The following is a 26,349-nucleotide window of genomic DNA, read 5'->3' as shown; positions in this document are numbered from 1 at the left end:
TATACCTACAATATAGCACATTGTTAAATGTGAGCTAATATAGTACTTATTCCCTTTTTTTTAAATGCATCACTTGATGTATTTACACGGAGTTTTAGGAAAGTAATTTGCTTTAATATTATATTGTGCAAGTGGGGCAAGTGGGTGATTAATTTATTTTGATAAAAGTACAATGTATGTCATGAAATAAATAGTATGTGAGAGAGATTGATTTATATAAGGGGCCGTTTGGTTGGGGGTAATCAAGAAAGGGAATGGAAATCAACTAGCTCGATTCCCTTTGTTGATGTTTGTTTTACACTTTTAATCATTCCCTTTACCCTCCTCATTACCCCAAATCCTTCCAACTTCATTCCCCACCCCCTAGACTTTCCCATTCCCTACCCACCTTCACACCACCACATCACCACCTTCACACCTACCAACACCACCGGAAAACCAGCCCAGACCACCGCCGCCCCTTCCCTCGACCACCGCCGCCCCTCCCCCGACCACCGCCGAGCCTCCCCCAACCACCGCTGCACCTCCCCCGACCACCGCCGAGCCTCCCCCAACCACCGTTGTACCCCTCCCCCCCCCCCCAAAAAAAAAAAACTACCCATAGCCCCGCAAAAACCACCCCTAGCCTCGAAAACCCTAGCCCCGATCTCCCTCTCCCCCGAAACCGTCGCCTGGCCCTCCCACCACCCTCGAAACCCTAGCGGCTAGGGTTTTGATGGTGGTGGGAGGGTCAGGCGACGATTTCGGGGGAGAGGGAGATTGGGGCTAGGGTTTTCGGGGCTAGGGCTGGTTTTTTTGGGGGAGGGGAGATCGGGGCTGGCGCGGCGAGGGGAGGGGGAGGTACGGTGAAAGGCGGCGAGTGGTGGAGAAGGTGCAGCAGTGGCTGGAAATGGTGGGAAGTGAAAAATTGATGAAATGTTGGTGGTTGTTGTGGTGGTGGTGTGGTGGGGGAATGATTCTCTTTGTTTTAAAAACAAACAACAAAGCAAAAATAGGGTATTTTCATTCCATTCTTCTTCTTTCCCTTTGTTCATTCCATTCCGATTCCCTCGTTCGAATCAAACGGCCCCTAATTATTTTAGTGGGGACCATAAAAGAGAGAGAAATGCTTAAATATTTTGGATGGAGTATTAGAACATGAGCAATGGTGAGTTAGAACCCTACTCGCAACACTCTCTCTCCTCTTTGTGAGTTAACTCATCATTGTGGAAAGTGAGTCACAAGTTACCCATAGTAAGGAGAATGCCCCACTAATGAGTAACTGACCCACAAGTTACTTTTTTTTTTTGCTATTATCCAATAGAAACATGATAAATGTCACCTTCAAAGCAATATTTGAATTCATTGAATTACGGCTAGTTTTTGCACTTTTATTTTTACAACGATAATATTTGTTACGGTGAAATATACAAGGCTTTTAATTTTTTTTCAAAAAATAATTGCACCAGTGACCTACTTATAATTTTATCTATAAATAGAGCCTAATATTGATATAGTTTTTCATACTAAAAATTTTACCCTTCTTTTTTTATTGCTAAAATATTTTCAGATTATGGATCTTAATAATCCTAATTATAGAAGTGGTTCATCTCAAAATAATTCAAACTACAAAACTTCCAATTCTTCGAATTTTCAAAGTAATTTTCATTTTGATCCAAGTAACCTTACTAATCCAAATGCTCAAAGGATGTTATTTTATAACATTCCTAGCCAACCAACGCATCCAAACCAACAATTTGTACAACAATTTCCAAATCAATTTTCAAACCAAAATTTCCCACAATTCCCAGACCAATTTTCAAACCAAAATTTACAACAAATTCCGCAAAATTTACCATATGGTTTTATGTTTCCAATGTCACAACATTATGGTGGGAATCAAATAATTCAAAATAGTCCAACAACTCCTGAGGGAAAAAGAATTTGTAACTTAACCCCACCCGAGAATCCAAGGGTTTCATAACAACCTGATGATGATGATGTTGATGGTGCTGTTGATGATGACGATGTTGAAGCTCCGCGTGGGAGCAACACAAGTGGGAGGGCAAAAAAATGGATTGCAAAAGAAGATGACACACTCGTCTCTGCTTGGGTAGAATGTGCAGTTGAAGATCCAGAGACGGCAACAGATCAAAGTTTGGCCATAATGTGGAGGAACATAAAATCCCTTTATGATCAAGATAGAGAAAATAATCAATCCATCATACGCCTAAGAACTTTGAGATCTATAAAAAGTCGGTGGGGAAGAATAAAGATGTGAGTACATGGGTTGGTTGCTATAATGAAGCGAAAAAAGGTATAGGTGTGGTACCAACACTCATGATGAGATGACTGAAGCTCATGAAATATATAGTGGGACGTGTAATGGTTCACGCTTTGGTTTAATTAGCTGTTGGGAGATGTTGAGAGACTTAGACAAATGGAGGCCGGTAGATCTAGACATACCTTCTAGTGATGGTGGCAATTCAGAAAGATCAGATTCAGATACTCCAACTGATGATGGTCCAAAAACTTGTTCTTGCGTCGTCGTCCAGATGGGGTGAAAGCAACGAAAAGAAAAGGTAAATCTGCTGTTAATTCAAGAATTCAAAATGGTTGTAGTTCTAAAATTCAAAATTTAGAGTCTTTTACTCAAGCCCTTTCAGAGATGAATGTGATTATAGGACAACATAAAGATGTTGATGAGAGGCGTATTGATGTAGCGGAACGTATGCTACAGTATTAAAAGGAACGAGATGCCGCCAAAGCTTAGAAAAATAGGAGGAAAAAAGGTTCAAGCTATTTAGTGTCCTTCTTGCAAAACCAATTCTATCTGAAGATGAAAATGAAATTTATGTAAAACTAAAGTAAGAATTTGCACATCTTTTGGGTTAGTTTAAATATCAATTAAGTTAATTAAACTCCATGTATTATGCTATTTTTAATTGATGTAATATTACTTTAATTTTATTGTTTTAAATTTCCTTTGTAATATTTTGTTGTTAGTTCTTTCTTAATGCAATGAATTTGAAGTTTTTATTATTAATTCTCTAATTTTGTTAACCTCATAAATTATTTATTGCAAATAATTAAATTATTAATATCAACTCCGTATTGAAAAATGTTCTGTAGTAACTTTTGAAAATATGTAAAATATGACCGACCTACAATAATGCTACATTGAAATGTCACATGTGTTGACAGAAAATCTATATGCATCATCAGAAAATCTTATCTTTCACTGTTATGTGTACCCATGAATTGAAATGTCCTACAAAAGAAACCTATAAACCTTATCACAAATGTAGAAAATCTATAAACCTTATCGAAAATCATATATCTTATACTTTTGTACCAATATATCATAAACACTAGTTATTTGTTTTGAATTATTTTAGAAGTTATGTATAAGGGGGTTGTACTTCATGGTTCAAAACATAAAAATAAGTATCATTTTTGCAACAAAACTCTCCTCCTCTTAACCAAAAAATATTACAAAATGAACTCTGATTCAAATTCTTCTAGTGCATCTAGTTCAGGGTTATTTGATTACATGGTCAACGACTATGTAGAGTGGTAACCAATTACCCAAAGGCGAAAAGAAGACGAATTGATCGAGGAAGCGATCAATACAGCTGTTGTTCCCTTTGTAACCTCTACTCACCAGGCGCCCATCACTCCTAAACCTACGTACCAAAGGTGGTATGTACCAAGAGATCGAGAATATGCTGATGTACAATTATATAATGACTACTTTAGTCCCAACCATTGTACACAGACGATATGTTCCACCGATGGTTTCGGATGCGTAAGAATGTGTTCACACGCATTGTTAATCAACTAAGCGAAAGTGATGTTTACTTTCAACAAAGGTCGGATGCCACCGGAAGACTAGGTGCATCCCCCCTCCAAAAATGATGCATTGCAGCAATTCGGATGTTAGCATACGCGCGACACATCAGCCGATGCAGTTGACGAATATCTTAAATTCGCATCAAGTACCGCAAGGGAATGTCTCGCTCACTTTGTTGAAGGAGTTGTCTCTGAGTTTGGACCGGAGTACTTGAGGAGGGCGAATACAACGGATACTGAACGACTCCTACGTGAAAGTTATAGTCGTGGATTTATTGGTATGATGGGAAGCATTGATTGCATGCACTAGGAGTGGAAACTTGTCCACGTGCTTGGAAAGGAATGTATCAACGTAGAAGTAAAACAACAACCGTGATCTAGTTGCTTCACAAGACTTGTGGATATGACATGTCTTTTTTGGTACACCAGGTTCTTGTAATGATATAAATTTCCTCCAACGGTCACCAGTATTCTTTGATATATGTGAGGGCCAAGCTCTAGAGGTTAGCTTTAATGTCAACGGAAATACATACAATATGGGTTATTATTTATAGACAATATCTATCCAAAACAGGCAACATTTATCCCAGCAATCAAACACCCACAAACTGCTAAGCACAAATTATTTACCAAGAAGCAAGAGAGTTATCAAAAAGATCATGAACGAGCCTTTGGAGTGTTACAAGCTCGATTTGCTACAATACATCAACCAGGTCTAGTATGCTCGACTGAAATTTTATGGAAAATCGTAATGACTTGTATTATCATGCACAATATGATTGTTGAAGATGAGCGAGATGGATATTTGCATTACGATGCATCCGAATTATCAATGATCGACTACAAAATGTAGTTGGGTCATCATCTGGTAACAACAATCAACCATTTACCGTGAGAAGTGGACGATTGGATAGACTCAATTTAAGTGGTTATATGGAAAATAGATATAGTGTTCGTGATAGGGAGACCCATATTGCACTAACAAAAGACTTGGTTGAGCATATATGGGGATGTTTCAGCAACGAATGAATAGATGAGTGTAGACACCCAAATGTGTCTCCCCAAAACCAAACCCAGTGATAAGTACCTTTCACGTCGAATCGTAATCGAATGAAGCGAAAGTGTGGAAAGTCTATTGTTGCGGATAATTTTAACTTCTTTTCTCTTCTCTCTGTTTTTGAAAACTTATTTTAAGAAAACAGCCAATCCAGTTTGGTTGGTCCATCATATGGGTCCAATAGTAGTGTAGTTGGATGGGTCTTGACAAGAGCTTTCCAACGATATATTATAAGCCCAATTCCGATGAATATTGAGGAAGTTATGACCAATTTACTAAACTAGGCCCGTTTTGAGCCTTATATGCGGCCCAATGATCTAGGGGAGGGCCTAATATGATTTATCATTCCTAATGCAATTAGGAATGGTTTTAGTCTTCTAGATTATTCTAGAAGGTTCTTTTCATTCTTAATTCAATTAGCATTGATAAATTGACTTTTGTTGACTTTTCAGAGTTTTAATTAAAATCAAATAGCATTTTCGAGGAAAATATACGATTTTATCCTCCAGTACAACAAACTTATCTGATTTTCGAAAACGCGTCCAAAACAGGCCTGGCGCCTGACTCCAGGCATTGGCGCCTGGAACCAGGCCTGGCGCTTGGCGCCAATTAGCTGGTTCTAGCGCCAGCTCTGTTTTGCGTGCGCCAACCTCGTTTTGCGTGCGCCAAGTGCTCTGTTTTGATATTTTATCTTTTTGGCTGATTTCTCTATAAATAACGTATTAAAAACTCCGTTTTCATTCACCTACAATCAGTTTTCATTCGCAATCATTAATTCTCTAATTCTCTCTTAATCATTCACCAATTCTCATCAAGTTTTCTTGATTATTTCATTCATCTCTCTCTCTTATACAAAATTCCGCATTCGCAAGATCTAGAAACACCTAGCCATATTCGAAGTTGCCTTCGCCCTAGACGTGAAAGGTTTAATTTCTGAGGGTTTGGTCCCAAATCTCTATTTCAATTATTTGATTTAATTGTTCTGTTTATTATTTTCCTTGAAGTTACTAACGTGTGTATTTTGTTATTAGAAAGAGGTACGAGGCATCAAAGTAAGTGCTTTAATGGTTTTTATTGATATTATGATGTAGAAATCATGTTTATATTGTTATTATGATATTCCTAGTATCATGTTTAGGGAAAAGGTTATAATATCAAATATGCTTATTATGATTCCTGCGATGCTTCCTATGTTCTTCCTAATATTTATGATTGTTAATATCATGTTAGGGTTAAAGCTTTGATTTTTATTGCTTAGTGACATGCTAGGATTTGTTATTAATCTTGTTAGTATCATGCCTAGGATATTGCTATTATTATGCTTTAATATTAACATGATTATGATTATGATTATAATTGTTATAATTTATGATGATCATGAATATTATTATTATTATTATTATCTTGATGATGATTATAATTTTATTGTCATGATTATTGTGTTGCTTGATTATTTTGTTTATTGCTTGATCACGTCTTTTATGCATGTTTAAAGGGAATTAATACTTGTAATCACGCTTCATAAGATAATTAATAATCTTGTTAGGGTTAATTTGATTATAATTTCAGTGATCGCCAATAATAGTTTATTTGTGCATTTAAATTCAACCAACATAGATAAACAGGTTTAGGGTTAATCCTATTGATTGCATGTTAATTAGAAAGTGCACATGAATATGATCAGAATAAAGTAGAGGCCTATTATTAGGGCAGGTTCAATCTCTTTTAGGTTGGATTTGGACCTTCATCCCCGAACCCTTATTTGGTTCTAGACCTTATGGAGTTGACGATCTCTTGGATCGTTAAGGGGTGTAACCTTCACCCTGTGAACGGTTTACAAGTTCCTAAAACTTGTTGGCGACTCTTTTGCTCTATCTTCTTTCCCTTTAGACGCCACCGTACTTTAGTGTATGATCACAGTGGGGTTCAAGCAGGGGATTAACGCTTGAATTTATTCCCCACAATGAGCAAAATCACTTTTAATGAAGATTGTATTTTATATTTATATGTATCTCTTTGTTTTATAAACTGTAATTTAAATTTTATATTAGTATTGTATTTTTCATTTCAAAAATTAGAAAAAAAAAGCTTACATATTTAAGTGATTATTAAGATTTTTTTTGTAGTAAATATAATGCTCCAATTAAAATAATAAACCAATTAACAATGTCTTAGTTTTATTACATAATTATGTAAGTTCAATAATTACAAATTCAAATAAAGAATAGATGATGGGTTGATAAAAATTAGGAGAAAGAGTGGTGAGTAACCTTACCATTGTAGATAAAAAAAAAATAAAAATTAAGGTGACTCATAATAGTAGCTTTAAGATAGTGGAAAGTGAGGTGGAAGATGATTTGGAAGAGAGATAAATGAATGAAATGAGTTGTAATGGTTGTGAGTTACCCACCATTGCTCATGCTCTTATAGAAGAGAGAGAAATAATAAAATATAATTTAAAGTTACCAAAGATAAAAAAGATACATTTAAAAAAAAAACACACCCCAAAATGGAAGTGATGCATTTAAAAAAAACGAAGGGAGTATAAAAATATTGTTAATAATATAATGTGTGATCCAATAGAGTACCAAAATGATACCGAGTATACTGTATATAGAACTAGAAGGGGGAAAGAGATCAATTAGTGGGTAATTTTTACGTTTGCATTTACAATTCTATATTTCTATGTGCATGTATTTATTTTTTTATTTTTTTTATTTTTTTTGGCTTATTAGATGACGGACTAATATATAATGCAATTTTGATTTTTGATACTACATTATTTTAGTGATTTTATTGAATAAATTGTTAAATTCGATAGTTTAAATATATTGTGTGAATTGTTACATGTTATATCTGTGTACTCTGTTTTGAGATTGGCGTTTTTCCGTATTTGTGTTGTATCCATATCCGTATCCGAACTCATTATTTTGCAACCTAGGCACAAAGTAAAGACATTGGAGATATATTAGTAGCATAATAAATTAACAAAACATTTGTTTACAACTGATTTACAATAATATTAGTGTAAATTGAATAATATTTGAGAGCGTATTGCATGCAAATGTCCGCACAGAAATTTCTGTGCGTCTGGCTTGACTGATATGTTTTACTTGTTGGCTTATATGTTTCATGTGTTAGCTGATATGTTTCATTTGTTAGCTTATATGATTTTTGTGTTGGCTTTTATATTCTTTTTGTTGGTTGATATGTTTTTTTTAATTTTTGATGGTTTCTTTCGTTGGCTGATAGCTGACATTATTTGGCTTATATGTTTCTTTAGTTGGCTGATATATTTATTGAATAAAAGAAACAATCTTTAAACCTTTCTTGAATTTTAATATGTTTATTATACGATTATAGTTGTATGTATTCGTTTTTCTTGAGGAAAACGAGTTAAAGAATTTTTGTGACACAACGATAGAACTCCTAAGGCTCAGCTGAGAGGCAATACTTGAAGGCTCGGTTCAAGAATCAAAGTTTAGCACAACGACAAGGTTTAACAAACCATAAACACGAGCTAAGCTCACGTTTTTTCTATGATAAACAAAATTCAAATCTGATTTTTTTTTTAATTAATTCTTAACCACGTATAAGCTAAACAATTAGCTTACAATCATATAGAACAAATTCTAATCTGACTAGGAAACTTATCCCTAACTTGTAAAGATAATATTTTGCAAATATGATCTTTAAAGTTATTAAGCTATCTTATACTAATCGAATTAAACTAACAAATATATCCAAGTAATTAAAATAAATTACTAAGGCCTAAAACAAGAAAAACCCTTTCAAGTGAAAGGTAAAAACTCGTAGGCAAAAATCTAAAATAAGATATAATCATCTCAATACCAAGGGCGAAGGGAGGGGGGAGGGGGGGGCTAGTGGATGCCCGGCCTCCCTGGCCCAGATTTGCTGCCCATATATTTTAGGTTAAGGCCCCCCTTAAAATTAGTATATATAATATTCAAGACACACAATTATAACAATAAATATACCTTGTCATGTTGGTTGGGTAATGTTTTATTTTTCCAAGTGGACTGGGTTCGAATCCTATCTCCTACATATTTTTTTAATTAAAACTTTTTATTCAATGTGGGTTTCTAGCAAACCAAATCAGTTTACTTTTTTTTGAAGGGGGGTGATTAATTGTTTACTTGCTTAATATGTTTATTTACTTAATAATTTTGGGTAATTTTTAATTTATTGAATGGACATTTAGGACCAAATTTTAGGGTTATATTCTACTTAATTTGAGAATTGTAGTTTTTGTATTGATATAGATTAATTCATGAGATAAAAAACAATAGATTTTTTTTTTTACAAAAAAGTTAATAATCAACAAGAGGATGGTTCCACTTCAAAGACAAATTTTTTTTACAAAAAGTTAATATTCAACAAGAAGAGGGTCTTTTCTGCAATGAATATTGTCAAAATTCAACTAAGGTGTAAAAAGGAAGATGATTTTCTTAGAGATTTGGTTGTATACATAGAAAAAGAGATTGTCGTAGATTTTAATATTTAATCTTTGATTGATGATTTTGCTACTATGAAAAGTCATCAACTACGAATTAAGTAATGTTTTTTTGGTGACAATAAAATATTAGTACACTTTAATTTTTTCCATCAATCTTTTGTCTAATAAGTCCAGCCCCGGGACTTGAAAATCCTGGCTTCGCCCCTGCTCAATACGTATCATTTATTTTATTGGCTGATATGTGTATTTTAATTGTTGGCTTATGTTTTTTATTTTGTTGGCTGATACACTTCATTTGTTGGCTGATATGTTCCTTTTGTTGGCTTACATGTTTCAATCATTAATTGGCTTATATGTTAAGTGTACTGGATGATATATACAACTTATTTTATTTCCTTCTCTCTCCTCTTTCCCTCTTCTTCCTCTATGTACAAACTATTTGGCTCCTCACGCCACAAATTCTCACGCCTATTCTCACCGCACCCACCGAACCCACCGCAACTCCCACCGCACCCACCAACCACTACCCATCTTCCGACCGAACCCATCTCCACCACCTCTTTCTCTCTCTTCCTCCATTCTCGCCTAATCACAAATCTAGATTTATATCGCAAAACCACCATTGCTACCACCATTTTCAGACCGTATCGTCATCGTCGTCATTGATGTCTTCATCCATCATTTTTATCTTCATCGTCTTTATCGTCTCCGTCGTCTTCATCGTCACGTCGTCTCCTCCCGCACCCAATAGTTTGTGATACACCTACTAGTTTGTGATAATATTATGACAACTTTAAATTTAGCCAATTGGGTCAACTTTTTGTCTTTTTTTTTGAGTAATTTTATACTCGATCCTGTTTTAATAGACAACGACATAATTTTAAATTTTATAATGGCAATATATAAATATTTTCGATCACTAAGATTTGATTTTAAGTCATATAAAAGAGTTTACCAATAAATTGTAAAGTAGATAACTTTTATTTGTATTGGATAACATTATTAAAAAGTCTTGTATGGACCCGGACTACACTAAATTATTGTAAAGCCAATCTTTGACACCCTCATATAATATAGTCACATGTTGGTTGATATAATCACTTTTTTATATTATGTAATTAGGTTGTTATGAGTCATATTTTGAATATTATAGTTGTATTTTAAGTAATTTAGTCAAATGATATAATTATCTTTGGATGATATAACAAAGGCTTGCCCCTCTCTGCAAATCAGAACAGACCCTTAGTCTCTTAGCAACTTGACACTCAAAGCTTACTGCATCCATATTGGGAAAACTAGCTAGAATAGAGAATTAGAGATAGGGGTAGTGAAACCTGCTGATTTTGTAAATTAGGGGTGATATAGTTTTTGATTAAAAAAAGTGATTAATTCAACAAAAAGGTACATTCAATCATTTAGAGGTGTTATCTATTTTTTTTTTTTTTAAAAAAAAAAAAACCTTTTTAGTAATAAGATCTTGCTAATAAGAGCTCTGTGGAGCTAGATAATGAATAATTATATTGGTCGAAAAAGTATTAAACTAAGAATGTATGACAAAATCACACTTCGTTTAATGTAATTAATATTAGTTTTACTCTAATATTTTCACTTTTACTCCTCTTATTATCTAACGCCCTAGGTGCTCATTAGCCTTTCCCTTAGTAATAAAGGTATTTTTAAAAAGGCAAAAGCTAATGAGCACCCTCGGGGAGTTAGATAAGAGAATTAAAGTGCAAATATTAGAGTAAAATTAACATTAATTACACCACATAACGTGTGATTTTATTATGAATTCCTAACTTAATACCATTTCAACTAATATAATTTATCCTTAACTAACGCGCCGGGACGCTCATTAGAAAGATCGTTTTAAATAAATTGAAAAATTTCTTTTGCTGAATTCAAAGGAAATTGTTGCTCCCCCTCTCTTCTCCATTGAAAGCATACTCTGAGTTTTCCATTAAAGCAGCTCTTGAGCTTTCTCTCTCCTCCATTGAAGTAGCTTCATTCTGAGGTAATCTTTCATCGAATATCATTTTCACATTCAAGTATTAATCTTTAATTTAGTCATTGCATTCAATTTAGGGTTCTTCTAAGGTAGAATATTGAACTATTGGTTTTCAACACTGAAAGATTATAACGTGAAATTTCTTTGCTAGATTATAGTCAGTTTAGGGTTCTTCTTAGGTAGATAATTGAACAGTTAGTTATAGTTACTGAATGATTCCAACGAGAAGTTTTGTTGTTAGAATTTTGGTTATCATATTCTTAAGCGATCAGAACTTAATCTGACAACTGAGTGAAATCTGGTTGCTAATGTGTTACAGAACCCTTTGATGTTAGTAACGAACTATAAAAATGGAAATTTTCTTCCTGGAATTCTTAAACGAGAAGAATTCAATCTGATAATTGTGTCAAATGTGGTTGCTAATGTGTTGTGAAACCCTTTAATGTTAGGGCGGAACTATAAAAGTGGAATATTTGTTCTTGGCCGAGGTGGCCGCCTCTGCTGCCTTACCTCAGAGACGGGTGTGGCTTTGAGGATGGTTGCAGAGTTAACTTAAGAGGTGAGGATTGAGGAGGGTTCTTAAATGATATGATTAGCAATGAGGATTGATATTGCAATTGCATGTTCTTAAGGTGATTAGCAAAGCTTAGTATTATAAAAACTACTTACTATCCAAATGAAAGTCGATTGATTATCGACCCAAGAAGATAGAAAGTCCCAAATGCAAAAAATGGTTATGAATCGAGTTGAACCAAGTATCATTGCAAAGGCTTAATAATTATAGGGTCGGGGTGTCCTGCCTTCTCAACTGGATGTGAAGTTCTACCCTCATTCGATTCCATTGGCAGGAAAATATTTCCTCATTGCTTCCCGTAATATCCTTCCTGACACGTCATGGGGGTTTGTTGGAGGCTCGCTTGGAAAGGCTGCTATACTATACCTTTTGCGCTAACTCTAATCTAGTACTCAGCAGATATACTATACTAGTCCTTAATGTACATTGTCTTTATAGTAAAATTTTATGCTACCATATGATATAGAAAAAAAAAATCATCGTTAATTAAACAGGTGATGTATTACTCGTAACTTTGCCATTGTTGGTATTAAGAATACACTCCATTCTAGCACTATGTTTTCCTTTTACTATTAAATTTTGACTTTGGGTTGTAACTTGTAAGTGTAATTCATCTCTGAACTTGGGTCTACTCGACTGACTTTTCTTCTTTAGCAGGTTGTACATGATCATCTCCTATATACCAAGCGCAAGCCTCCGAAAATCTTTGTGCTCTGTATTGTTGAAATTACCTTGTTCTTCTACTGCTAATTTAAGGCATTGTCAATTGTTCAGTACACTCCAACATACTTTAATTGGATACCAAGATGAACAGCTTCATGATTTCCTGCATAAATGCACTAAAGCTGCAACCCTCAAAGCAGTACAATCCTTACATGCTCTTACCATTACTCTGGGTTCATATGCTAGACAATCAACCTACTTTGCTAATAACATTATCTCTTTGTATGCTTCTTTCCATGAGTTACAGAGTGCACATAAGGTATTTGACAAAATACCCCAAAAGAACTTGGTCTCCTACAATGCTTTAATGAGTGCATATAGTCGCAATGAACAGGTGGATGATGCTTGGGAACTCTTTTCTTGTATGTGGATTTGTGGTTTTAGACCGACCCAATTCACTGTTGGTGGTCTTCTCTCTTGTTCTTCTTTGGACTTGAAGAGGGGATTTATTTTACATGGGTTAATGTTGAAGAATGGATTGCTATTTGCTGAACCTCATGCTGGGACTGCTTTAATTGGTATGTTTGGCAGACATGGGTGTATTGACAAGGCTGTTCGAGTTTTTGAAGATATGCCTCACAAGAGTCTGGTCACATGGAATTCTGTTATATCTTTGCTAGGATATCATGGGTTCATGGAAGAATCTATGCTTTTATTTCGTGAGATGATGAGGGCAAGTTATAAGCTTTCCGAGGGCTCTATAGTTGGTTTACTGTCTGGTTTTACGGGAGAAAAGCCGCAAGAATTAGGACAACAAGTGCATAGTCTAGTTATTAAAACTGGTTTAACTCATGAAGTTTCTACCTCAAATTCCCTTCTCAACATGTGTGTGAAATGCATGAACTTTTCTTTGGCTGTAAAAATGTTTGAGGAGATGCCATTTCGTGATGTTGTGACATATAATACCTTGATTGGGCCGTTGGCGAGAAGTGACAGTCCTGGCAGGGGATTAGAGCTGCTCTGTCATATGCTCTGCGAAGGGATTTTGCCTAACAAAACTACTTATGTTGGCGCTATCAATTGTTCGGCCAATCTGCGGATACAACTGTGTGGAGATTATGTCCATTCTAAGGTTATAAAAAACTCAATGAAAAATTATGTTTCTGTGGGTAGTGCATTGGTTGACTTCTATGGGAAGTGCGATATGTTAGTTTGTGCTCGACGGTGCTTTGATGAAATATGTGATAGAAATGTTGTTTCATGGAACAGCTTGATTGCAGCTGTCACTTCTAAAAGTCAGAGCAGCTCTTTATCTTTATTTCAAGAAATGTTTCAGTTTGGTTATTGTCCTAACGAGTTTACATTTTCTGCGGTGCTGAAAGTATCTTCTGTCTTTGAGCTGCAACAGGTCCATTGTTTGATTATAAGAACGGGATACCTTCAACATGAGTATGTGTTTAGCTCGCTGATTACCTCGTATGCCAAAAATGGACTAATATCTGATGCATTACTCATTGCCAATTCTGCGGAGACACCAATTCCAGTGGTTTCCTCCAATGTCATAGCTGCTGCTTATAGTAGAAAGGGAGAGTCTGATAAATCTATGGAGATCCTCTCTAAGCTGGATGAACCTGACATTATTTCTTGGAACATTCTAGTGTCTACTTGCTCTCATAATGGCTATCATACGGAAGCATTTGAAGTTCTTAAGCACATGCTGGAACTACAAATTTATCCTGACAATTATACAATCGTGAGTGTCCTGTGTAGTTGCACCAGTCTGCGCTGCCTTGCTTTTGGTATTTCCATCCATGGTCTCCTAATTAAGTCCAACTTTGAACGTTGTGACACATTTGTTTGCAACACCCTAATAGACATGTATGCAAAATGTGGATGTGTTGAAGATTCGGTGAAAGTCTTTGATGCTACACAAGATAAGAACCTTATTACATGGACTACTATAATTTCTGCTCTTGGGCATCATGGCTTTGTATTACAGGCCTTGGAAAGGTTTAAGGAAATGGAGCTCCTGGGAATCAAGCCAGATACTGTATCATTTGTGGCTGTGCTTTCAGCATGCAGACATGGAGGCTTAGTTGAAGAAGGAATGGCGCTCTTTTCACGAATGCAAAGGTTATATGATCTTGAGCCAGGGATGGATCATTATCATGGTGTGGTGGACCTATTAGCTCGTCATGGGCATTTAAAGGAAGCAGAGCAAGTGATCGCTAGCATGCCATTCCCTCCAAATGCTCTTATATGGCGTAGTTTCCTAGAAGGCTGCAAGAGACATGTTTCTAACAATTAAAAAGTATGAAACTGACATATGCTTATGAATATTGATCTGAGTGTGTAAATGGTGAAAACACTGTAGCAGCTACATGCACCTGAAGATCACATGAAATTTGTTGCTTTTCATGTTGGTCTTCCTCCTTTTCTCCCACTATGTCCTCAGCACTATATATCTCCCCTTTCACACTGCTTCTCTCGTTACCATCTTCTTTCTCTCTGCTAATTTCCTCTCAATTGAAGAACAAATCCAGAAATAACAGTGAGAGTGATCAAGAATATGAAGACAGTAACGGTGCACAAGCCAATTCAAGCTTTTGAATTTGATGGAAATCGCTTTTAACTTGTAAGTTCTTTTATTTTGCTTTACTGTTAGATTTTAGAATCTGAGTTTATTCTTTGATTTTTATTTGAATAATGTGATATTGAATTATTTGAATTTTGGGTTTGTTAATTTTAACAATTTCCTGAAAGATGACAAACTTCTCATCCACATATTATAACCCTCAAAGCTATATGCTGGTATTGAATAGGTTACCATTAACCATTAATTTAATTTGGCATCGTTAATTTCACCAACACTTGTCATTTTGATTGATTGTTTTATGTCGCATTTAATGTGAATTAGCTGGCAATATGCCCTAACTTCCTCCTTTTTTTTGCCACTTTTTCCTCAGCACAACATATCTCCTCTCACACTGTCATTCTTCTGCCATACTTACCACACCATTGAAGATCCTTCTAATGGCTTAGGTTTGGGCTCCCTTTCTTGCTTTTCATTTTATAATTTAAATAGAGCTTTATTTGTTGTTTTTGATTTTCATTTACGGTTTGTTGGGATAACAACATGGAAGGGAAAGGGAGAGGAAAGGAGGGGGGGGGGGGGAAGAAGGTATGGTTACATTATATAGTTTATTAAAGATGGAGTGAAAATGAACCCTTCATTTCCTTTCCCTTCCCTTCCCTTTTACTAAATGGTATCCAAACAAGGGCAGATGGATGAATGGATCCCTTTTTTTCTCCTCTCTTCCTTTCCCTTCAACTTTCTCAATCCAAAGATTCCAAACAAAGGCTATTTTTTTAATTTCATTTTTTGGTTATTTATTAATTGATGGTCATTTTGAAATTCGCTCCCCCACCCCAGATTTCTTCAAATTTTCTGAGCTGATTTTCCCGGAGACTATCATTATTGTGTAAATGTGTGTGTTTCTAATGCATCAATTTTTTTTTATATGTTAGGTAGGGAAAAATTAGAATGTATTTCTCTCAATCTATATTATAAAGTCCGTATGTGCCCAAATTATGAGACAAAGGCCTAAACAATTGGCAAAGAAAATTTTAGCTGCATAATTTTGTATCTTATAATGAAAAACTGAAATTACTGAATACAAACAGTATCACCTGAGTAACACCCAATATGAACATGAAAACTTCCAAACACCACATACAAAAATTCACATAACTTTATATAATTCCAACCATCCTTTTCCTATCAATTTCTTATGATATTGTACACATTTCATATCATACAAAGTGCCCAATTTAATTTTTGAATGAATTACAAGAATGTACTATTGTATGTGTTGAAATTTCAGACACTATATATGATTCTATACGAAACTAGCTAGTTTGTTTAAAAAACTATCCTTGATCTACTCTTCTTCTTCGGGACTTGAAATGAAACATGATGGGGACACACTCTCTTTCCTTGATTAGCTTTGATCTAGTTCTATTGTATGGGTTGGTTTGAAATGAAACAAGTGCAAAAACTTCCCTTCCTTAATTAAGTTTACTTCTTTATGATCCGAAATGAATCCTCGATTTGCCTTGTATTTGAGTCCACAAACTGCAAGGTATGAAAAGAAGAATTACATTCGAAAATAGTCGCATAAGAAATTTTACCAATAATGTCTAAAGAGTGCTTCAATATATTTTTTTTCTTTTAATGGATTCATAATGAGTTATTTTGCAAAAACAAACCTCAAAATTCAATTCTTCCCTTTTTGCATGTATTCTTGAATAACCGAACTTGCTAATCCTCTTTAAACTCCAATCTGGTGCCTGTAACAAAATAGTGTTAATAAACATTTCTATAATTTGATGAAGATTAATATTTAGAATGAATTGAAACTTATGTTTTTTCAAATATTCTTTTTTCAAAACAATATACTTGTTTAAATTATGAAATTATTCAAATAACATGTAAGACCTTATACTATGGAAAAAGTTAACAAGGCCTTACTATAGGTGAGAATTCATCCAAAGTGAACCCTGCCATCCCAATAACAGCTTGAACAGGAGCAGCATAGTTTGAGTTATTAAAAGTGTCTACTCCATTTGCATCTTTCACAGGTTTGGCTTTGCATTTGCCTTTATACAATGCACAAGTCCTCTCATAGTTGTGAACATGCCCGAATAACACCAAATCAACCTAACACAAATCATATACAGTTGTCAAATTTTGTATAAAACCAAAAATTTCATTTACTAGTGCAAATATATACTACTTATATAAATTCATTTGAGGGGAAGAATTAACCTTGTTTTGGAGTAGTAATGGCTCAACAAAAGTAACAAATAACAGATCAACACTGACTAGAGCCGATTTTGCAGAAGTGTACATTGGCCTGTGCCTGAAATGAAACCATAACTTTTGTGTCAAGATTAGCTTTCATTAAGGTTACAACTGTAATACTCCCTCTGTTCCTGAGTTTGTTTTGTAAGATTACTCTTTGACCATTGATATGTATAGTTGCACAGAAGGACTAGTTAAACCACTACGCAGCGAAGAATAGTGATGGAAAATATTGAACTAACCCATTAAATATTAGCCAAGGAGTTCTTGTCCTGTTAACTGAAGCCATATCTGATTTCATCCAATTGTACTGCAAAAGTGCAACGGAAGAAGGGTAATCAAAGGACCAAAAATTACTGAAAATGATGCAGAAAGAAAAATAATTTTTATTTAGGAAGAAATGAGGATTAATTATTGAATTATACCTGTTCAGAACCTGGCGTCCACTTATGCTCGGTTGAGATGACAGTGAAGTGAACAGGACCTTGTTCAATGGAGTACCAAGGCTTATCTTTTAATGAGGTTGGCATTTGGAAGTAACTCTCGTAAGGAACACCACATTCTCCACCGGAGTCTGGTGTTGGGTACACTGATCCTGAATCAGCATAGTCCCTATTGTTTTGGCAAGACAATTGAAACAAGAAAGAAGCATTAATAAAGATGCTGATTGCGAGTTTGTTTGGATTTTCAGATCAGATAAGAAGATATAATGAACCTTTCATGGTTCCCAATTGCGGTCATGTAAGATACTCGAGATGCTAAGGGTGTGATGAGGTGAAGAAAGTAGTCCCACTCGACTAAGAAACCTGTGGCATAACTGATGTCACCTATGTGAAAGATGGAGTCCACTTTGCCTGTAGCAACTTCCTCTGCCATTGCATCCACCACTGAGAGTGATCCTGGCTAATGCCATAAATTAAGGTTAGCTGGCTGGAAATTGAAGAAATATGTTTATATGACTGCAGTCAAAAGCAGTTATTTAAATTCAGTGATGTTGATGAATGCAATATATGGTTAGGATTGTTGACTAACTACAATCTAACCCGCACTGTCAAAATGTAGGTCAAGAAAACTACGATTCTAACCAAGGTTTTGGTCTTAAGCACATTAGGACTAATTCTGGCCTACATGCCTTAAAAGGAGAAAATGCTATGGCTCTTACCTGAATATAATGCTCTACTGTAGAATCTCGAGGAGCTTTTCCCATATCACCAAAAGCTAAAAACATCAGTTCATCTGATCCTCCTGCAGGCGGTGTTCTAAATTGGACCTCATCACTCCATCCAACTGCACCACTGCACAGCAGCGCAGCAGAAACAAACTTGTTGAGAACACAATTCAAGACTCAAAGAACCAAGGGGGAATAAGACTATTGGTGTGTCAAACAGTAGAGAAGAACAACCTTCCATATTTGTAGGAAAATTTTGCAGAAGCCTGAAGTCCTGTTATAACAGCTGTATGTATATAACCTGGATCATGCCATCCAAAATCCTCTGCAGGACTCTTCACAATGCCACCTATATGATTGTATTATTTGGACATCCAAGATTATAAAAACATGTAAAATTTACAGGAAAAGATAATGAAATTTGCTTAAATATTAGCAATGGGTTATTACCACACATATCATCTTGTGTAAATGTTGAAACATTTGATGTTACTGATTTGCCATTACCATATTGAACTTGTTGAGATTCCATACTTCCACTCACCCATGTTACTCTCATCTGCAGTTTTTGCTTTAATTATTACGAAGTTCATAATCTAAAATTCTAATCTACTAATCCATGATGACAAAGAAAACTTCCAAATATATTTTTTGTAAACTTTGGTACTTCCTCGGTCTCAACTCATGGTGATTGGCTAGCTCTTAGCTCTGAGATTAGACAGAGGAAGGCCTCAAATATTAATTACATAATGTTCGATTTGTCTAATTATCGAGTTTAGTTGTATATGTGTATTACCGAGGTAGCTGCTGAGTTCACGCTTGAAATATGTCCATAGAGGGGCTTATTAGGAGTAGCAAATGGAAGAGGTGTAGTTCTCTTTAAGATGCAAGGTGCATTAAAGCCGTTGTCAAAGAGCACAAATTCGATGTCTGTTCGTATGTTGATGACATGAAATATAATTGATGAGGTGCAAGTTTTGGTACTGCAGCTTCCATTAGCTCCTTGTTTCTTGCATTCACTCTTTTTGCAGGTTAAGAAATCTGGATCATTTTTCAGAAATGCCGCCTATAATTTTGAGCAAAGAATGAAGTTAGGAATAAAAAGTCTTATTAAATTAAGAAACAATTTTATCAAATTGAATTCAATTTCCATGGAATCCCTTCTCACAAAAAGAAGTAATATATGCTAAGTTCATATTGGATTATTGGTTACACACATTTTTGTATTCATAACAAACTTTTGGGCAGCCGGGGAACATAAGGGGGGGTGTTATGGGAAGTTTTTGAAAATTGGCGGGGCGTTTGGTATGTAAAAATGAGAGTTTAAGGATTAAAAGGTGGGATGAGTATCAAGTACGAGTAGGAGTATGAGCATGAACGTTATTTATTTTGACATAAAAATATGGTCATTCTGTGTTTGGTTTTTGTTGAGAATACAATAAATATACATCAATAAAAATATATAAGAACTTAACATGTGTACCCTAACTAATACTATCCTTACCTCGTTTTATTATGGACAATAAAGTCATTTTAATTACGTTATATTGTTAATCCATAATAAGAACACCATATCTTTATTTTGTACTTTACCCCTTACCTCACATGCATGAAGACAAAATTATTGATTCATTTAAATTAGTCTAGGACCTGTTCATATTTACTGAACTGAATTCATTGGAGCTGAATTGAACTAAACTGAACTGGAATGAATATTTAATGAGAGAAGAAAATTAAGAGCTAAACTGAACTGATTGGAGTTGAACTAAACTAAACTAAACTGAAATTAAGTTGAAGTGAACATGCCCTAAGTAGAGTGAAATGAGGAAAATTGAACAATCTTAAAAGAACAGATGGAGTTAAGTACTCGAATTGAATACAAGTTAAAAGTTTCTTTTCAAGATCAATGCATGTGTTGGTCCATGAGTTGATAGCTGGATATTGATTCTAATTTTAAGAGTTTGTGGTTGGTTTTTATTGAAGAAGTATGGATGAAAAGCATTCACATAAAATGTTTGATTAAAATTTTGATACTCAGCTCCGTATGTTTGTATCGAAACAGTTTGAATATAATTCATGTGACATTTGATGCCAATGTTTGTAGTTGGAAAAAGTTGATCCACATTCAACTGGTTCAAGATAATTCTAGTCATCTAGTGCTACCAATTTAAGACACGATACTTATAATGTCGACCAATAATAAATGTGTGAACATAAACTAGTGAATTTAAAGTGACTTTTATTAACTTATAATACTCTAAAAAAAAATTTCTTATATTTTTTATTTTATTTTTTATATAGCGAGAAATAACTCAAGTGGTTAAAGCTTTTCTAGTGATTCCAAATGAACAAGAGACTATTTATTATTATTTTTTAAATTTTACTTGCAACACTTTTTATATTTGAGGAAGTAATTAAAAAAGATTAACCGATGAATGAAGTGATAAATTTGAAACCATAACTACTTAATATATTCATTTTATTGGTGGTAAAATTATTATGATTAATTTGTATGTTTATATATAGTCTAATATTCATCTTAGAGAGCTTGCCAAAATAATGTGTTGAAGTAATATATAATGGAGGAAGTATATGTTGGTTTATCTCTTCAATTTTATGCAATTCAAATAAAAATGTTTCTTTATCTTGGAATATATAGAAGAACTACGTTTTATTTTTTTAAGGCCAGATGGCATTCTAATTAGTTGTTGGTACAACTTTGTCAATGCTTCTATTATTATGAAATTCTCCATTACCTTATGATCGATCAATGTAGGGTCACTTGAGTTAGCTAAGAGCGTGTTCCCTCCAACTAGAAAAATTGAAATATTTTTATATTTAACAAATGCGATCATTAAATTCCTTTTGGTTAGTAATTAACTAATTATAGCTTTAAAATCAACAAGTATGATATATAAAAGTATTAGTGGATCAAAACAATTAATTCTTATTAATACAAAAAAAGTTTAGTCACAATCAATTCTTCCTAAAAAATTCTAATCAATAAAAACATACAGTGTACTAAATAAAATAAATTTTAATCAAGAAAAATATCCTTAGATCATTAATTAATAGTTGAAGTTCTTGAAAAGAATATAATTTATATATTTAAGTCTTTTATTATAATATACATTTTTTTTGAAGTATTATTATAATATACATAGTACTAAAAATCTAACGTGTTAACAAGTCTAAGCTAGCTATTATTATTATTATTATTATTATTATTATTATTATTATTATTATTATATATTTTTTTCCTATTATTATCACAAACATGTTACGTACCGTGTGAACCATGATGACATGATATAATAAACCTTAACTTAAGAAACTTCATCCACTAAACTAAATTATACCTTACTAATTATAACCAATTAAGGTAAGTAATAACTAAAAGTTTAGGCAATTCTTTCGTAATTTTTAGTTAAAAAGTAATTCAAGTACCATTTTAGGGGGCCTCCCATTTAGATGTATGTGGATATAAACAACTTAACTTATATCTTTCTCTCCTTTTCAATAAAATTTAGGCATTTTCCATGACATACCACATACATGATATCATCTTAACTTCTACATTCCGCAACTCAAATTATTTAATCATTGAACCGTTATACTTTATTTAATTTATATTCGCATAAAATACTTTATTCTATACTATGTTCGATCCATAAATAACGCATATATCATCTATAAGATGGTTACCACAACTTTCAACATTGCATCATATACTCTAATAATTGAAAGAATAATAGACAACATAAATAATTTGTTAATATGAATGCAACCTTGATATATTCAACATTTCTAACAAATATTATTAACATGAAAAATATGTAAATAAATAAGTAAATAAATAAATAAGTGATACCTTGACAGGATAATGGCAAAGAAGAGGAAGATTACTCAAATCCCCCGTTTGTTTATACAACAAAGTGTTAAGAGGGCAGTATTTCACACTGGAAAATATCAATGTAAATGTTAAAACAAATTATTACAATATTCTTTTAAATAAATTTAGCTTTCAAGAAGTGTAACAACAACATAAATTCATATAAATTTTCAATTTTTCGTGTATAATAATTTGGTTGATACTTTTCAATACAATTAATTGTTAACATATAAATAATTTTATTTTAACTTCACTATAGTCTATATCCAGTTTGAATATCAAATGTAAAAGTGTGCGTTTATGTAAGAAAAAGCCGAATAAAATAAAAGAATGAGTGTAGAAATGTGTAATTAAGTAAAATCAAAGGATCGAAAAAAAAAGTAAAAGAAATATGTCAAAAATAAGGTAAAGCAGAGTGAATAGGACAAAAAAGAATTAATAGATTATTTAAAATAAAACATGAGTAGAACTAAAAAAAAATAAAATGAAGAGAGTAGTTAAAATGTTATGTATTAGTTATTAAACAAGTACGAAGTGGTACATAACTAATATGGAGTTGAAACTAATTAACGTTCTCTTGGTAATTATTTTTTGGAAAATCAAATGATTATATGTGGTATACAAAAAGAAAATTATAAGTAGTTTGTTGTAATGTTGAAAATTTCTTCTTTTTGAGAGAAAAACTCGGTTAATTTTGTTACTCTTTAACATTTTTTGTGAGAAAATTAACCTCATGAACAAGAAAATGGCGTGATGACATAAAATAAGAACGAGCTTAATTATGTACGTACCTAGAATGAGAAGGAGAAACCATGGCAACCCAATACTTATCGGACGGTCGCGATATACCGGAGACGGTGACATTGATGTATTGCTCATTAGAGAGACGTGAAGAAGTATTGACACTAATTTGAAGATAAGGGTTAGAAGAAAGACAATCAATCAAATGTCGTCTATTAAGTTTTCGAAAAAGGGGTATTTCATGCTCATTATTATGCGAATTTTCGGCCTCGAATTGGACATTTGAAAGAGAAGATGATGTTGGAAGTGCATTAGAAATTGTTGAGCTAAGAATGTAGATTTTGATGGTGAAAATTATAAGAAATTTGGGGTTGAAAAATGTAGGGAGTGACATGGTTTTACTCGTTCTTTTCATGTATGTGTCACTTATTTTTGTAAATGATTTGCAAATTGTAATTAGATTAATTATATGATGAGTATTTATAAGAGTAGTGATGTGTAAAGTTGTAATTTGATTTGCCTTTTTATGATGTGGCTTGTGATAAACCTTGAAACACTTTTTAGATATTTTTTTTTTTCTTTTTTTGAAAACCTCTTTTTACATAATTTTATGTTCACACCATTTTTTTTTTGTTGGTATAGTTTATTCACAATTTATTTTTATATGTCTATAGTCAACAATAAATAAGGAAATCATAATTGATGGGGATTATCCAATTTGATTTTTATAGTGTATATATGGGAAATATTCCTTTGGATTTTCAAACGATACCGTGGCAATGTTGATTATCATACAGTATATTCAATTATTTATATGTTCTCTAGTATTATTACTCAGTGTAATAATATTGATTAGATAAAATTTTCTTTTAAAAAATAAAGTAAAAACTAAATTTGGTTGAAATTAGTTTTGGCAATGTATACTAAATGTGAATACTCACAAATTCGAAATTATTAACGGACAGAAATCACATACGAAGTATTAAATTGAGGGTCCTAACTAGTTTACTTGTCTTTTCATATTTATGCGTGTGTATTGATATTTTTGTAAAAAGAAACATACAAAAAGAAACATGAGAATAAAAAAAGATTATTAAGATTTCACATAATGAAACACTAAATTTTTAATATCGTGGAATTTTCTTCCTATCTTATTTATTTTGGCAACAATATACTTTTTTTTTTAATTTGCAATTGTAAACTTATAATTTATTTTACATTGCATGCCTTGATCGCATACAATTAAATAATACGGAGTAATTGATTACAACATATATTGTATATTGTTGCACATTATTATATTGGTTAGCCTTGCATTGTTATATAATTTATTTTACAACGCCTTCATCGGCATACAATTAAATAATTGATCACAACATACATTGTTGCACATCATATTGGTCAGCCTTGTATCATGAAAAAGTAAAGTTTCTAAATTGTTAAATGTTAGAACCCTAATTTAGAGTAACTCTAATACCATGTTAAGATTAGGCAAGGAGATGGTATTTGGGAGTAAACTGCTAAAGTCTTGATCTATTAATCACAAAATAGGGTTTAATGTGAGCACATGAGAACAAGCCTTGCTTAGTTATGGCCTTATGGGGTTTAATAACAGGGGCGATGCTTAGTTGGGTCCTATGAGAGCCATGGCCCCTAATTGGTGCTTTGCGCTACTCGAGCCAATTGAATTGGCTCATATATGACCCTATTGTCCCTATATTTTTATTAGACTGGCCCCTGTCCTTAATTAAGTCTAGCTTCATCATTGTTTAGTAAGAGAAGGGTTAAATTTATACGGGCTTGAATTGATTTATTTAAAACTAGTTTTGTGTCCCATGCGATGCCTGAGTTGTTTTTTAAATTTTGAAATAAATTTTTAATCAAAATGTCAAATTTCAAAATATATGTTTAATACACAATTAGTTAGGAATTGATGTGTTTTTGTAACGATTTAAACTATGTAGTAGGCATAAATGACTAATAATAATATTGGTATTTTATGAGAGTGAGGGATAGCTCAAGTGGTTAGAGCTTCCCTCCCGATTCTAGCAGGTCTTGGGATCAATTCTCACCCATGTCCCGATTCTAGCAGGTATTGGTATTATCTAAGTACATCCAACGTGGTGCGACACTTGGCGAAAAGTTGGAATGCCAAATATCGTTGTCTCGTGACCTGACTAAAAGTTTAGCTTTAAAAAGAAATGTGGAGAATTAGCTTTTATACGTCATGACTATGAGATCATCTCATCTTCATTAAATTACGTAACTCAAAGTCTCAAATTTACTCAATTATATTATTGATCTATTAAACCCCCCTTTTTTTTTTGGACGAAATTTATTGTAACCTTTTATTGTCAAACGGAAATTGTTAGATAATACCGAGAGTTGATCCACGAATGCGTACTAATAATATACGTAGTACCAACAACATTATATAAAAGGACATTCTCGGTAAAATAATACTACGTATTATAATCCACCACATGGCTACCTTAACCTTTTTTTTTTATTATTATTATTTTTTATTTTTTATTTTGAGTAAGGCTACCCTTTTTTTTTTAGGCTGAGTAAGGCTTTCTCTATTTCTCGTCAAAAAAAAAAAAAAAAAAAAAACTTTCTCTATTCACTTATTAAATTAAATCACGGACAACCTTAATTTTCAACCCTAAATATACTCAACCTAAGTTTAAATATAAAATAAGTACTATAATAGATACTCCCTCCGTCCCCAAAACTTTGACCCCTTTTGGGTTGATTTCGTGGTTATTAAGAAACTTAAATAAAAAGAAATAAAAAACATATTGAAAGGATAAATTCACGTGGGGTTTGTAAAAAAGTAGAGAGATAAGATATTAAAAATATATGAAAAAATAAAATTTTTATGGGAAAACTAATTTTTCTTAAATATTGTTGTAAATTGGTGGGTATTTTAATGCAAATGAGTCGATCGTTTTGGGACTAAAATTATTCCAAAAGGGTCAAAGTTTTGGAGACGGAGGGAGTAATACTTTTCAAATTAATTAATGGATGTTAAGGCAAGGTAGAGAAAAATAATTTTCAAGTTAATTAATGGC

The 26,349-nt window shown here is 33.3% G+C and overlaps 2 protein-coding genes across 6 annotated transcripts; one reads left to right on the top strand and one right to left on the bottom strand.

The window, feature by feature from the left end:
- Positions 1-11,254: 11,254 nt before the first annotated feature.
- LOC110716495 (pentatricopeptide repeat-containing protein At3g58590) lies at positions 11,255-18,261 on the top strand. 5 transcript variants are annotated; one of them, XM_021895131.1, is made up of 4 exons: positions 11,255-11,379; positions 12,605-15,245; positions 15,577-15,652; positions 18,166-18,245. In XM_021895131.1, the coding sequence occupies exon 2, from the start codon at positions 12,612-12,614 to the stop codon at positions 14,916-14,918; it is 2,307 nt and encodes a 768-aa protein (XP_021750823.1). In that variant the 5' UTR covers positions 11,255-11,379; positions 12,605-12,611; the 3' UTR covers positions 14,919-15,245; positions 15,577-15,652; positions 18,166-18,245. The 5 variants fall into 5 exon arrangements, with proteins under 5 accessions (XP_021750823.1, XP_021750829.1, XP_021750848.1 ...); XM_021895137.1 differs by lacking the exon at positions 18,166-18,245 and adding an exon at positions 17,908-17,990; XM_021895143.1 differs by having other exon boundaries at positions 11,261-11,379; positions 12,602-15,245.
- Positions 16,345-24,033, bottom strand: LOC110716525 (probable inactive purple acid phosphatase 27). The gene is made up of 13 exons (XM_021895165.1): positions 23,326-24,033; positions 22,514-22,601; positions 19,439-19,708; positions 19,093-19,201; positions 18,877-18,991; positions 18,637-18,769; positions 18,190-18,377; positions 17,900-18,086; positions 17,717-17,784; positions 17,439-17,532; positions 17,142-17,330; positions 16,880-16,960; positions 16,345-16,745 (listed from the first exon to the last, which is right to left on the bottom strand). Exons 1-13 carry the CDS (start codon positions 23,688-23,690, stop codon positions 16,689-16,691), a joined length of 1,944 nt encoding a protein of 647 aa, XP_021750857.1. The 5' UTR covers positions 23,691-24,033; the 3' UTR covers positions 16,345-16,688.
- Between the last annotated feature and the right edge of the window lie 2,316 nt (positions 24,034-26,349).

This window comes from Chenopodium quinoa, unplaced genomic scaffold (genome assembly GCF_001683475.1).
Source record: "Chenopodium quinoa cultivar QQ74 unplaced genomic scaffold, ASM168347v1, whole genome shotgun sequence".
Classification (NCBI taxonomy): Eukaryota; Viridiplantae; Streptophyta; class Magnoliopsida; order Caryophyllales; family Amaranthaceae; genus Chenopodium; species Chenopodium quinoa.
The sequence above is the reverse complement of the archived record's forward strand: the minus strand, read 5'-3'. Positions and strand labels throughout refer to the sequence as shown.